The sequence below is a fragment of the Carcharhinus amblyrhynchos genome, chromosome 34, assembly GCF_965287045.1.
Source record: "Carcharhinus amblyrhynchos chromosome 34, sCarAmb.v2.hapA, whole genome shotgun sequence".
Lineage (NCBI taxonomy): Eukaryota > Metazoa > Chordata > Chondrichthyes > Carcharhiniformes > Carcharhinidae > Carcharhinus > Carcharhinus amblyrhynchos.
In genome coordinates, this window is record NC_137357.1 from 13453791 (window position 1) to 13469466 (window position 15676).

Sequence of the window (15676 nt, forward strand, 5' to 3'; positions counted from 1 at the left end):
GGGAGGAAATTGCGGGTCCCCTAGCCGAGATGTTTAAGTCATCAATAGTCACGGGTGAGGTGCCTGAAGAGTGGAGAGTGGCAAATGTGCCTTTGTTTAAAAAGGGTTGCAGGGAAAAGCCTGGGAACTACAGACCAGCGAGCCTCACATCTGTGGTGGGTAAATTTTTGGAAAGATTTTGAGAGACATGGTCTACAGGCATTTGGAGATGCAAGGACTGATTAGGGACAGTCAGCATAGCTTTGTGAGTGGAAAATCATGTCTCACAAATTTGATTGAATTTTTTTGAAGAGGTAACCAAGAAGGTAGATGAGGGCAGTGCAGTTGATGTTGCCTACATGGACTTTAGCAAGACCTTTGACAAAGTACCACATGGTAGGTTGTTGCATAAAGTTAAATTTCACAGGATCCAGGGTGAGGTAGCTAAATTGATATAAAATTGGCTTCTTGACAGTATGTGGAGATGCCTGCCTTGGATTGGGGTAAACACAGTAACAAGTCTCATAACACCAGGTTAAAGTCCAAAAGGTTTATTTGGTCGCAAAAGCCAGAAGCCAGAGAGTTGTTTTTCAAACTAGAGGCCTGTGACCAGCAGTGTGCCTCCAGAATCAGTGCTGGGTCCTCTGTTTTATCATTTATATTAATGATTTGGATGAGGATATAGGGGGCATGGTTCGTAAGTTTGCAGATGACACCAAGATTGGTGGCCTGGTGGACAGTGAAGAAAGTTAACTCTGATTGCAGCGGGATCTTGATCAATTGGCCAGTGGGTTGACGAATGGCAGATGGAGTTCAATTTAGACAAATACGAGGTAATGCATTTTGGTCGATTGAACCAGGGCAGGGCTTACTCAGTTATAGGTAGGTCACTGGGGAGAGTGACAGAACAAAGAGATCGAGGGATTCATGTTCATAGCTCCTTGAAATTGAAGACACATTTGGACACAGTGGTGAAGAAGGCATTCAACATGCTTGGTTTCATCGGTCAGAACACTGAATACAGGAGTTGGGATGTCTTTTCAAGTTGTAGAAGACATTGGTAAGGCCACACTTGGAATACTGTGTAGAATTCTGGTCACCCTATTATAGAAAGGATATTATTAAACTGGGAAGAGTGCAGAAAAGATTTACTAGAATGCTACTGGGACTTGATGGATTGAGTTAGAAGGAGAGGCTGGATAGACTGGGACTTTTTTCTCTGGAGCGTAGGAGGCTGAGGGGGTGACCTTATAGAAGCCTATAAAATAATGAGGGGCATAGACAAGGTAGATAGTCAATATCTTTTCCCAAAGGTAGAGAAGTCTAAAACAAGAGGGCATACATTTCAGGCAAGAGGGGAGAGACACAAAGGTGTCCCGAGGGGCAATTTTTTCACACAGAGGGTAGTGAGTGTCTGGAACAAGCTGCCAGAGGTAGTAGTAGAGGCAGGTACAATTTTATCTTTTAAAAAGCATTCAGATAGTTACATGAGTACGATGGGTATAGATGGATATGGGCCAAATGCGGGCAATTGGGATTAGTTTAGGGGTTTTAAAACAAAAGGGCGGCATGGACAAGTTGGGCTCAAGGGCCTGTTTCCATGCTGTAAATCTCTATGACTCTATGACTCTGTCTGAGAGTCTCCAGCACTGGGGGACTGCCTTAGCACAGACTGCCAACAGTGCAGTGATTGTTCCCTCAGTACTGACCCTCTGACAGGGCGGCACTGCCTCAGTACTGACCCTCTGACAGGGCGGCACTGCCTCAGTACTGACCCTCTGACAGGGCGGCACTGCCTCAGTACTGACCCTCTGACAGGGCGGCACTGCCTCAGTACTGACCCTCTGACAGGGCGGCACTGCCTCAGTACTGATCCTCTGACAGGGCGGCACTGCCTCAGTACTGATCCTCTGACAGGGTGGCACTCCATGGTTATTTCGTTAGAGCATCACTCTAGAATTTATGCGCAGGCATGTAGACATTCCTTGAGCTTGTTAGCGGCAAACTAAGAATCCAGATTGCTACCCCTTAAGGTGGACTAACACTAAATGATAGAATTCAGTTGTGGTTTGACTGTGATGTAAACAACGTGGGTGAAGTCAACAGAAGTGATACCAAATTAAACTGGAAAAAGTAAATTGCTTACTCTCTGGGTTCCTTTTTGTTTGAATTCACCATTTGTTATCTGTGGCTGTAGTCTACATAATGGACTGAACGTTCTCCCAATTAACTGGAATAAAGCTATTCAAAAGCCGGGTATCTTCAGGAAAGTAGAATGATAAAGCAGAACGGAGCACACTTGAGACAATGTGTCTGTGTTAGTCTTTGAAAAAGCTGTCAAATTAGCTTTTCTCCCTCTATTCTTTCCCCAAAACTTTGTAACATTTTCTCCTTCAAGTGTTTACCCACTAATATTTGCAAAGCTGTCATTGAATCTGCTTTCACCTTTCTTTCAGACAAGTCACTGTATAAAAGAGCCTTATCACCCCTCCACTGACACTTTGTTTACTGATTCTCTTGCAAGCGCCAACCCTTTCTCACAACTGCTCTATCAAAGGCCTTCGCAATTTTCAGGCCTTTGCAATTTTCAAGCCTTCTATTAAACCTTCCCTTAACCTTCTCTGCTCAGACAAGAACCGAAACAGCTTCAGAAGGGATGGGAATGGATTTCATTTCTGCCAAACTGTGAGTTAAAGGCAATGTTCAGTTTGTTCAGCTGAGTTCGCACAAGTGGAAAACACATTGGAGCCTGTAAGGGAAGACACCTACCCTGTTTAGAGAGTGGGCTCAGCCCATTTTTGAATTGCTTTGATTGGTTTGTGATGAGTTGGTAGAATTTTCTGGTCAAAATACTGAAACTGAACCTGTTTTGTAAAGGCTTGGGAAATGTGCATTTTTGCAAAGAGACTGTCCTTTTCCTCCACTTTAGAACTGAAAAGAAACATCTTAGCCAGGACAGGGTGGAATGAATTAGTCCTTCCAACCTCTACAGCAGTTTTTTGTTAGAATGCTGGGAACAATAAAATCTTAAATAAAATCCATGGAGACTGAATCTCAGATCATTTCTCATACAATTAACCAGTTACTGTCTAATTTCATTCAGTCACAGGATCTTCAAGTTGCTGACAGAAGGCTGGCATTCATTATCCATCACCAGCTGCCACCTTGGTCATGGTGGTGGTGGTGGGATTTATGCTCTGCTTGAAACCGCTGGTTAAGGACATATCTCACGTTGCTGTTCGGGTTGGACCCACCAACACATGTCATGGTCTTCCCATGAATCTTGGCTTTCTGAGTGGCAGATATTGCAGGGAAGGTAGGTGCATCCAATGTAAATTAGACTCCAACAAAGGTGTTGGTTGTTGATGGAACTGAAAGGCCTCCTCCTGTTCTTGCTGTGCCTGTGTGCTCTCTCAGTCCCTGCTTCTTGAAAGCTCAGTATGTTTCCCAGTTGATAGGCGTGTGTGTCTTTCCTTTACCTTTTGAAGGGCCTTGGTTTTGGACTGGTTCCTCCACAGTAGTTCCTCCACTCCCACCTATTGCTTTGCCGTTTCTGCCAAGTTGCCACCAAACTATCTCCAAACCTCCACCTTCTGAGAAAGCGAGGTCTGGATTAAATTGTTGAAGTGTTGGGACAAGGAATGGTATAGAGTGTCCCGGCCACATCAACATTTTAACCACAGCTTTAGCAGACCAAGCAGCTTTCATTGTACATACAACTTCTATTTATACCAGGTCTTTAATGTTGATGGCACAGTGGTTAGCACTGCTACTGTACAGCACCAGAGACCCAGGTGCAATTCCAGCCTTGGGTCACTGTCTGTGTGGAGTCTGCACATTCTCCCTGTGTCTGCATGGGTTTCCTCCAGGTGTTCAGGTTTCCTCCCACAGTCCAAAGATGTGCAGGCCAGGTGGATTGGTGAGGTAAATGCATTGAGTTATGGGGATAGGGCCAGGGTAAGATACTTTGTTGGAGAATCGGTGCAGACTGGGGGAAAAGCCGGGAGGGGGGTGGCATGAGACAAGCTGGACAACTCTTCCGACAAACTGATACTCGCAAGAGGGACTGAATGGCCTCCTGTGTTGTATAGTTTTCCAAAATGCCTCAGCTGAAGCTTCATGTAGTCAGCAATTAAATGCAATGCATTGCAATTTAGCATAATGTCGTAAGACATAGGTAGAGTTTAGTTTCTATTTTACATGCCCATTGGCTGAATATGCACAATCCGATCAGAGATGTGTTTCTTACATTAACCTTGAGGAAGTTAGGGATCTTTTAAAAATCCAAACTACTTGATGGGGCCAATCGTCCGTTGCACCATATTGATTCCTTTGCTTACCACCCTTGTTATCAATTCCAAACCCAGGGATGATAAGCAAACACAATAGATTAGAGTCGTAGACGTTTACAGCATGGAAACAAGCCCTTCAGCCCAATTTGTTCATGCCACCCCTTTTTTTAAACCCTTAAATGAGCCCCAGTTGCCCACTTTTGGCCCATATCCCTCTATACTTTGTCCATCTTACTCATGTAACTGTCTATATACTTGTTAAAAGACAAAATTGTACTCGCCTTTACTACTGCCTCTGGCAGCTTGTTCCAGACACTCAACACTCTGTGGAAAAAATTGCCCTTCTGGACCCTTTGTATCTCTCTCCTCTCACCTTAAACCTATGCCCTCGAGTTTGAGACATCCCTATCTTTGGGAAAAGATATTGACTATCGAGCTGATCTGTGCCCCTCATTATTTTATAGATCTCTATAAGATCACCCCTCAGCCTTCTATGCTCCAGAGAGAAAAGTCCCAGTCTATCCAGCCTCTCCTTATAACTCAATCCATCAAGTTCCAGTAGAATCCCAGTAAATCTTTTCTGCACTCTTTCTAGTTTAGTAATATCCTTTCTATAATAGGGTGACCAGAATTGCACACCTTATTCCAAGCGTGGCCTTACCAATGTCTTGTACAATTTCAACAAGACGTCTCAATTCCTGTATTCAACACTCTGACCAATGAAACCAAGCATGCCGAATGCCTTCTTCACCACTCTGTCCACCTGTGACTCCACGTTCAAGGAGCTATGAAACTGTACCCCGAGAGCTCTTTGTTCTGTATCTCTTCCCAACACCCTACCATTAACTGAGTAAGTCCTGCCCTGGTTCAGTCTACCAAAATGCATCATTTTGCATTTATCTGAATTAAACTCCATTTGCCACTCATCAGCCCACTGGCCCAATTGATCAAGATCCCATTGCATTCTTAGATAATCTTCTTCACTATCCACTATGCCACTAATCTTGGTGTCATCTGGAAACTTGCTAACCATGCCTCCTATATTCTCATCCAAATGATTGATATAAATGACAAATAACAGTGGACCCAGCACTGATCCCTGAGACACAACACTGGTCACAGGCTTCCAGTTTGAAAAACAAACCACTTTCTGTCTTTTGTCGTCAAGCCATTTTTGTATCTATTTGGCTACCTCACCCTGGATCCGTGAGATTTAACCTTATGCAACAACCCACCATGTGGTACCTTGTGAAAGGCCTTGCAAAACATCATACATGGTCATATTCAAAGTTATTAGGCTTATAGAGTGCGATATATATCCAATCAGTTTCCCATTATTAAACCTATTTGTCTGAGAAAAGAAAGAAAGAGAAGTGCTCAAAGTACTCGTGAATTTGCAGTACTTTACTTTTGCATTCTCCTCAGAAAAAAGATTGTTTAAATGGCTTGTGTAATATCCATAATATGCTGAAAACAATTTTATGGTCACATGCATTTCCATTGCAAATTTCTGTCCGTACTTCTAATGGGACTGCCTATGTAAACAAGTCACACTATAATTTCACCCTCCTGCCAGTGGTAGCAGTGTGCCCCTTCACTTTTGCCCTTTGCATGTCAGCCTATACTGCAGAAAAATACAAATCTTGCATCCAACTTCACCTCTCAATTTCCCCTATTGCTGCAAGAGTTTGGTCAAAATATTCTACAGAAAGAAGGATAGAATGACGATCATTTTACTGAATTGTGTCGGCACATCCTAATTCAATTACCCTCTCTCTGTCCAACCAACTCCCTTCTATCTACAAAGTCAGAAAATGCTGGAAAATCTCAGCAAGTCTGACAGCATCTGTGGGAGAGAATAGAAGCAACGTTTTGAGTCTCCATGGATAAGATGGGTATAGAGGGATATGGGCAAAATACGGGCAACAGGGAGTAGCTTAGTGGTAAAAACTGGGTGGCACCAACAAGTCGGGCTGAAGAGCCTATTTCCATACTGTAAACCTCTATGTCTCTATGATTGGAGATGACCCATCATCAGAGGCTCTGATTCTGAGACTCGAAACATTGTCTCTATTTGTCCCCACAGACACTATCAAACCTGTTGAGATTTCCCGGTATTTTCTGTTTTTTGTTTCAGATTCCAGCATCCATAGTATTTTGCTTTCATTTTCCTTCTTACTTAAATATTTTGCTATGCCACAGAAGTGACACTGGTTTCTTATTTAACCCCAATAAGCTCTTGCTGTCTGCATTACCTCCTTCCCATCATCACTGGCTCCGGTAAACTAAGAGTCAGGTTTGTGGGGATAAATGTTTGCCAACTTAGTCTGCTCAAACTATGGCTGACAATTAAACAGTATTGATGCATTGCAGAATGATGTTCAAGTCTGGATGATTCTTCAGGAGTGTACAGATTTCTGGGCTGGATGTGCAACATGTGTCCTTTTACATGTAGAACGGCAGGGGGAGGGGGGGGTGGGGTTGCGGGTTCCAGCTGATCCATGTAGAAATGAGTCTGATTGAGTGAGCACAGGGAATAAATTTGCACTTCTTCTGTACCTTGGCTGACCTCAGGATGTCTCAAAACTCAGTTACTGAAACAATTATATGATGACATCAACAAGTTCCATCCCCCATCAGACTCACCATGGACTACTTTTCAGAATCGGTTGCATTCTTGGACACACACATCTCCACCTCAACATTTCACTGTACTGCAAGCCCACGGATAACAATACTCCGCTTCTCCAGCTTCCATCCTAAACATGTTAAAGAAGCCATCCCCTACGGACAAGCCCTCTGTAAACACAGGACCTGCTCAGATGAGGAAGATCGCAACAGACACCTCCAGACGCTGAAAGATGCCCTCATAAGAACAGAATATGGCACTCAACTCATCGATCGACAGTTCTGATGCGCCATAGCGAAAAACTGCACTGACCTCCTTAGAAGACAAACACGGGACACAATGGACAGAGTACCATTCGTTGTCAAGTACTTCCCCGGAGCGGAGCAGCTACGACATTTCCTCTGGAGGCTTCAACATATCGTTGATGAAGATGAACATCTCGCTAAAGCCATCCCCACACCCCCACTTCTTGCTTTCAAACAACAACTTCAAATAGGCCATTGTCCGCAGCAAACTACCCAGCCTTCAGGAGAACAGTGACCCATGACCCTGCCACAGCAACCTATGCAAGACGTGCCAGATCATCGACACGGACGCCATCATCTCACATGAGAACACCATCCACCAGGTACACGGTACATACTCTTGCAACTCAGCCAACGTTGTCTATCTGATACGCTGCAGGAAAGGTGTCCCAAGGCATGGTTCACTGGGGACACCATGCTGACGCTACTACAACGGGTGAATGAACATCACTTGACAATCACCCAGGCAAGAGTGTTCTCTTCCTGTGTGGGAACACTTCAGCGGTCACGGGCATTCCACCTCTGATCTTCGGGTAAGCATTCTCCAAGGCAGCCTTCATGACACACAGCAACACAGTCACTGAGCAGAGACTGATAGCCAAGTTCTGCACACATGAGAACGGCCTCAACCGGGATCTTGGGTTCATGTCACACTATCAGTAACCCCCATGACATGCCCGGGCTTGCAAAATCTCACTAACTGTCCTGGCTGGAGACAATACACATCTCTTTAATCTGTGCTGAACCCTCTTTCCACTCACATTGTCAGGACCTTTAAGCCTTGATTATGTGTAAAGACTAGCATTCCAACCATTATTTTGTAAACTGAGGTTGTGTCTTTATATGCCCTGTTTGTGAACAGAACTTTGATTGACCTGACGAAGGAGCAGCGCTCCGAAAGCTTGTCGCTTTTGCTACCAAATAAACCTGTTGGACTTTAACCTGGTGTTGTGAGACTCCTCACTGTGTTTACCCCAGTCTAACACCAGCATCTCCACATCATCAAAACTTTACAGCCAGGGAAACACTTTTTGAAATCTCGTCACTGTTGTAATGCAGGAAACGCAGCAGCCAATTTTTGCACAGTAAACTCAGAAACAACAACCTGATAATGAACAGAAAATCTGTTAGAGTGATGTTGAGAGCTCTGATTAAGGGTCATCTAGAGTCAAAACGCTGACTCTATTCTCACTCCACAGATGCTATCAGAACTGCAGAGACTTTTCAGCATTTTGTATCTGTTATAGTGGTGTTGATTGAGGGTTAAATATTGACTGGGTCATGGGAGAACCCCCTTGCTTCTCTTCCACATAGCTCCACGGGACCTTTTCCGTCCAGCTGAGAGAGCAAATTTGGTTTGACGTCTCATCTTTCAGATGGGACGTGTGACAATGCAGTGCTCCCTCGGAACTGGCCTCAGGAATCTCGGCCTGGGATTGTGCTCCAGTCCCTGGAGTAGGATTTAAAACTGTGACCTTCTGACTCACTGGGCGAGAGTGCTGCTGACTAAACCACAGCTGACAAATAGAAAGTGTCATCTCCAATTTATCAGTCAAAAGAGAGAGTATAAAGTGGGCAGACTTTCTCCTCACAGAACATTGGGGGCTGAAAGCCCAGCCTCGCTGCCAGATCCACATCCAAAAGCCGTGCAAACTGGATTACTTTGCACAGTCATTGATGTCCTCCTTGTTGAATGCCTCCATTCAAAAGGCCTCCTTTTTTGTGTGTATATATATGCGAGCTCAGATTGCATCAGTCTTGCAGTCAGCTCACAAAAGCCTAACAATTAACCTGGACTGACAATCTCAACAAATAAAGTGATTGATTGCAGTTGGGAAAGTGGCATTAGAGGTGAAACATGTGACATTGGAACGCTTCTACCCATTGGTCTGGAGCCAGTCTGGTCTCATTCCCATAAAGCACTGGCGAGCACAGCAAAGCTGTGTGAACTTTGAGAACTCTGCAAAAGATTACGAGCTGTTGGAAAAGGCTGCTCCTGGAAGAGCGGTCATTAAACTGGCAGCTTTCTTCACCAAGTCAAGCACACATTCGAAAAATGGATCTTAATAACCCCTGGCACAGCATGCTGCAATTTAACAACAGATCAATTTTTAAAAAACATTTAGTCACTCTCTGAATATTGGGAAAGTTTGCCCATTCATGTGGGCACTCTTCTTGAACCTGCAGACTGTGCAGTGCACCCACAGTGCCGTTAAGTTAGGACACCTCGCATTGTGAGACAGCGACACTGAAGGGGTAGTGGTATAGTTACAGGTTAGGTGCATGTGTGTTGTGATGGGCGGTGCCACATGCACTTGTTGCGCTTGATCCTGTGGGTGGTGGGGGTGAGTTTGAGAGCCAGTTTGTTCTCTTTCCTGTAAAGCACTGGCGAACTGCCTGGACAGACAGAGTTATGATGTGGAGATGCTGGCGTTGGACTAGAGTAAGCACAGTAAGAATTCTCACAACACCAGTCCAACAGGTTTATTTGGCAGCACAAGCTTTCAGAGTGAAGATGGAGTGACACTTCAAACACGCTCACATACACTCACCTGAAGAAGGAGCAACACTCCAAAAGCTTGTGCTACCAAATAAACCTGTTGGACTTTAACCTGGTGTTGTGAGACTTCTTACTGTACTTACAGAGTTACCATGAGACTGAGCATAGTGAAGTTAGAGAACATTGAGGGCTCATTCGAGTGTTGGACAGAGCCGTGTGTACAAGCAAGCATGGAGACAACTCTCGTAGTTAAGTACAAAGAGTTAATCGACTTAAGATGATCAAACCTTCATCAAGACTTACTGAACTGTGTCCAGCATCCTACAACACAGATGGTACACATTGTGTGCTTCTGGTAGAGGGAGTGAATTTTTAAGGTGGCACATAGGGTCCCAAACAAACCTTGTCCTGAATTAGCATGGTTCTTGTGTGTTGTTGGATCTGCACTCATTCAAACAAGAATAAAATGGATTATTCCAGCACAGGAACGATTTAAACCACACGCTGAGAAATGTAGTGTTCTATGAAAGCTATCGAAAGGTGCTTATGGTTGACTGGAAACATTGTTAAGCTTCTGAACTGAAATGTTAGTTTTGTAGACTGACAGCTTTATTTCAGAATTTGTTTCCCTAACCACATCCATCAAATATCTTGATGCTGCTGTGTCACACATGAGACACTTTCATGAACACCCTGCCATTAAGAAGTATCTGTCAGCATCCATTAGGTGGCTGGACTCTTTGTTGGAATCTGAAATCGGTGAATATGGAGACTGGGAGGAACACATAACGCGATGTGACTGTGGTAGCATAGCAGAGCTCCAGAGAATGATTTATGTGTCTATTTTAAAATGCTCAGGAATACTTAAGAGGGGGAAATAGAAAGATTGTTACAGTTTTTGTGACTAATGGTATTTAATGTGTCTAGCTTTCAATTGGATAAAAGCAACTGATTGGAGATTTCAGTTTTATACTGGGCAGAGAGATCAGTTCCATACATCTCCTGCTTCAGTGACCTGTCCCCTGGTCTCTCATAGATTGGAAAATTTACAATTTTGCATTTCTTTTTGATTACTTCACTTTTTTTTAGTCTTTCATCTTCCCCATCCCCCACATTCTAGGTTCAAACAACTGCAATTCCAAAGTGTTTTTAAACACTTGAACATATCCAAAACACCTTGCACACACACACACTTAGCATATGCACAATCAGCACACACACACACACACACACACACACACAGCACACTCACATACACACAACGAATACACACACACCTGGCATATGCACAATCAGCACATATACACACACGTACTCACATACGCACCCCTAGCATACACACAAGCAACACACACACACACCGAGCATACAGACAGACCTGGCATATGCACAATCAGAACATACACACACGCACACTCACATACATACCCCTAGCATACACACAACCAACACACACACCTAGCATACGTATAATCAACACATACCCCAGCATACACACATCTAGCCTACATACACACCGAGCGTACACACACATTCTCACACACATACGCACGCACACACACTCCTACATCTAACATAAACACATCTAGCACATACACACACACACACACAAACACTGACAGATACACTCTTATCAACACATGGACAGTCTCCCTCTCTCACATACACACAGATAGTCACACAAAATGGCAGATACACTCAGACACAGCAATTCTCACAAAGACACGCAGGCACTGACCCACAAATTCATATGCAGACAGTCACACTATGACACACACATTCATGTGCACATATACACAGACACACAAAGACACACAGTGACACACACACATGCACCACATCACACCAATGCTCACACACATTCATACATACAGTGGCTCACTCATGCACACAAAGGGGTGTGTGTTGGTTCCAATGGCCTCCTTTTGCACTGTGGGGGTTCTATGACCACAGTAAGAAGTTCACAACACCAGGTTAATGTCCAACAGGGATATTTGGTCGAACAAGCCACTAGCTTTCAGAGCATTGACCCTTCATCAGGTGAGTGGCTCTATGAACACATACAGATCATATGCTTGATCAAACTGATTTGAACAGGACACTGGGAACAGGAACTCATCTCTGTGGTCAGTCAATTCTCCATAAAAGATGAAATCATTGTCAGTTTTACCCAGGAGCTAAGAAAGGAATGACAATCACGGGGGAATTTACTGGCACTGTGAATTCCTTATATTTTCATTGAGTGGATTAAAGCACACATGGCTGCAATTGTTTCTCCTTGCCTCTTTCCCTTATCTTTCTCCATATATTCCCCTGATCTACTCTCTATGTTCGCGTCTCTCTTTTAGTATCTCTGTCATTCTTTTTCTGTCTCTGTCCCTGACCTATTCCTCTTTCTCTGAGCCCTTTCAATCTCCATCTGCCTTTCTCTCTCCGTTTCTCTGTCTCTCTCGCTCCCTGTCTCTCTCTCTCTCTCTGTTTCTCTGTTTCTCTCCCTCTGTCTCTCTCTGCTCTCAAACGCCCTCTGAAGTCTTGGCCTCACGGTGTTGCTTTAAATATCAGGAGCTGTGTTGAGTTGACAGGAAAGGGAGGCGGGTACTTGGGAGTCAGATGTTGCCATTCAGACTGGAGCCTCTCTGTGTCGCCCACAAGCTATGAGCTGCTCTGGATTGCTGATTGGAAAGCAGAGACTTGGACAGGGTGTGCCCGAGTTGGGGGACTGGGAGTTGCGAGTGTTGGAGGCAGGCTGGAGAAGAATGCTGCTGGGATCTATCCGGGGGAAAGCTCTCGCAATGTGCCGCATCGCGGAGTGAAAGCAGAGGCTCGGTCTTCCTGCCCTCGCTCGCTGTTTTCGGGACATGAGCCAAGCTCTCTGCGGATCTAAGAAGAAGAGAGAGAGTTCGGAGAGTGAGAAGGCAGCACTGCATTCAGGGCGAATCTTGCTGCCCTCGGACCCCGCTCGACAGGCGAAGAGAATCCCCATCAAGATCCTTAAGATGCTGAGTACTCACACAGGACACATCCTTCACCCGGAATACCTGCAGCCTCTGTCCTCCACCCCGGTCAGCCCCATCGAAGTAAGTGGAGCAAAGCTGACCCTGTTTTCCCCCACCCTCCCCGCCCTCCCTAGTCCCACTGCCCCAGAGCAGAGAGACATAGTCAGCTGGCATGGCCAGGAGCCCAGGCCATTCTGTCCCGGTTCTGTGTGTGTGTGGATTAGGGGCACTGTGCACTGTACCCCAGAACAGAGAGACAGAGCCAGCTCGTGTGGCCAGGAGCCCAAGACACTCTGTCGTGTTTCAGTGTGTGTGTGTGGGGGGGGGGGGGCGGGGGAGGGGTGGTTAAGGGCACTGAGTACTGTACCCAGGGCAGAGAGAGACACAGCCAGCTAGTGTGGTCAGGAGCCCAGGCCACTCTGTCCTGGCTCTGTGGGTTAGGGACACTGTGCACCGCAAAGTCCCAGATAAAGAAAGTTGATGTGAGAGGGAGAGTTTGCCTGTGTGTGTGTGTGTGGGTGTGTGTGTGCAGGAAGGGGATAACTCGGGGAATACTTTCTCTCGTTCTCTCTCATACACAGTCACAGCTTCTCCTGTTCCCCCACTGCTAGCCTCTCAGCAATCACATCTAGCTCTCACTCTCCACCTCTGGGCTGCCGTTGTGAAGGGGTCCCGTGAATGTGTGTGTGCGGGGTGGGGGGGAGCTTTCAGAATCAGATTATGGGCAAAGAACACCCCTCCCCCCGCCCCGTCGCCACCACCTCCAAACCAAACTGTTCCCAGACCGAGAGTCATCTCCACATACATCCAGGCTGCATCTCATTCACCCCAGTGTCAAGCTTCTTGTCCTGCAGGACTTACTGCAATCCCCCCTGATCTAAGGGTATGTACAACTGGAGCATTGCAACAGGCCATTCGGTCCAGTGGTCTGTGCTAGCGTTTCTGCCCCACGCCCTGTTCACCCAATCTCCATATCCTTCTCCTCCAGCTTTCCCCGAATCAATTCACCTCAACCACTCCCAGTGGGGGTGAGTTCCACATACCCCCCCCCCCCCACCCCCCGCCGCGCCCCCCTGCCGGTAAAGCGGTTTCTCCTGAATTCCCATTGGATTTATTAGTGACTATCTTTTATTGAAAAACATGCTCTGCTTTTAGCTCTGCTTCTCCCCGGCAATCACCCATCTCTCTCTGTTTAACTCTTTGTTTTCTAGTTGGATGCCAAGAAAAGTCCTCTGGCTCTGTTAGCCCAGACGTGTTCTCAGATTGGCAAACCTGACCCTCAGCCATCGACCAAGCTCAGCACAGCAGCCATCTGCAGCGAGAAGGAGTCGTCCAGGCCATCGCCCTCCCTGAAATTGGGGGAGGCTGCCATCGAGGACAAGTCCAGCTTTAAACCTTACTCCAAATCGGGAGAGGCGAGGAAGGAGTGTGGGGAGAAGGCTGGCTTCCGGGTGCCGGGTGGATCTTGCCAAAGCTTCACGGCTCGCCCGCCCTCCTCCTCGCCTGCTGTCAGCTCCCCGGCCCTGGGCGACGGAAAAGTCAGCGATATGGATGACAAGAAGGAGGCTGAGGTGCCCAGGGCATGCCCAGAACATTCACCTGTTAGCTCAGGCCATGGTCGGTCAGGCAGTGGAGCCAGCGAACTGAGCCAGCACCGCGAAACGCCGACCGTGACCAAGTGCGATGCTGCCAGCGCCAGCCTGGCACCGGGACATGTGGCACCTGTTTCACCGTACAAACCAGGGCACTCGGTCTATCCCCTGCCCCCAACCAGCATGGGATACCACGGGTCGATTGTCGGAGCCTACGCTGCTGCCTACCCCTCGCAGTTCGTCACCGGGATCGAGCCCAAGTCTGGCCTGGTGGGGAGCCCATTGTCCGGAGCCGTGGGATGCCCGATACCCGGCAAGTCCGCCAACTCTAGCCCCTTGACTGGGGCGTCACCGCCTGCTTTCATGCAAGGACTGTGCCGGGACCCCTACTGCCTGACCTACCACAATGCCCCTCACCTGGGAGGCAGTGGATGCTCTTCCTGCCTCCATGATCCCTCCACTCTGAAGTCTGGATACCCCCTGGTCTACCCGTCTCACCCACTGCACTCTTCAGTCCTGACCACCGGTGCAACGCCACCCTTGGGCGCCCACCCCTTGTATACTTATGGCTTCATGCTCCACAGCGACCCACTGCCCCACATATGCAACTGGGTGTCGGCCGGCGGACCCTGCGACAAACGTTTCTCCAGCTCCGAGGAACTCCTCAACCACCTGCGTACGCACACCGCCCTGCCCGGAGCTGACAAGCTGCTGGCCGCCTACCCGTCCCCGGCCTCCTGCAGTTTGCACCTCCCCCAAGGGCCCCCAGGGAGTCCCAACAGCCTGTCTCTGCGCAGCCCACACACCCTGGCACTGAGCAGGTACCACCCATACAGCAAGAGCCACCTGTCGGCGCCCACCAGCTCTGCCCTCACCATGTCTGCCGCCAGCCCCTATTACTCTCCATACACCCTCTACGGACAACGACTGGCCCCTGCTTCAGCCCTGGGGTATCAGTGAAGGCCCAGGAGTTTGAAGTATAACTTTTGGGGCCGTGGGTGGGATGGGACTGGGACTTATTTATTACCTGTACACATTAACTTTAAACAGGAACTATAAGATCTCACAGACTCACCTCTTATCTAATGTAGAATGCAATGTATATACCAAACAGGTTTTTTTTTGCAACAAGTTTCTCTAAATGGTCTTATTTAAAAATATTTTTCATTCTCTCTTTGTTTCTTGGGGGAAAGGGGGAGTTGATATGCATGTTTTTGCTAATCCCTCATTTTGCTCTCATTTGAGATTTTGCTTATTTTTAACCAATGGAGATGTAATATTTTTTTGTATTGTACTTCAAATGGGATAACACATAAGATGGCAGGGCTATCCAAGAAATGGGAGGTCTTATTTTGTTATTAAATGAGAACCTAATTATATTTA

The 15676-nt window shown here is 46.7% G+C and overlaps 1 protein-coding gene across 1 annotated transcript; it reads left to right on the forward strand.

The window, feature by feature from the left end:
* Positions 1 to 12291: 12291 nt before the first annotated feature.
* Positions 12292 to 15676, forward strand: LOC145361397 (zinc finger protein 703-B-like). Its single transcript, XM_080217114.1, has 2 exons — positions 12292 to 12782; positions 13913 to 15676. The coding sequence occupies exons 1-2, from the start codon at positions 12564 to 12566 to the stop codon at positions 15251 to 15253; spliced, it is 1560 nt and encodes a 519-aa protein (XP_080073240.1). The 5' UTR covers positions 12292 to 12563; the 3' UTR covers positions 15254 to 15676.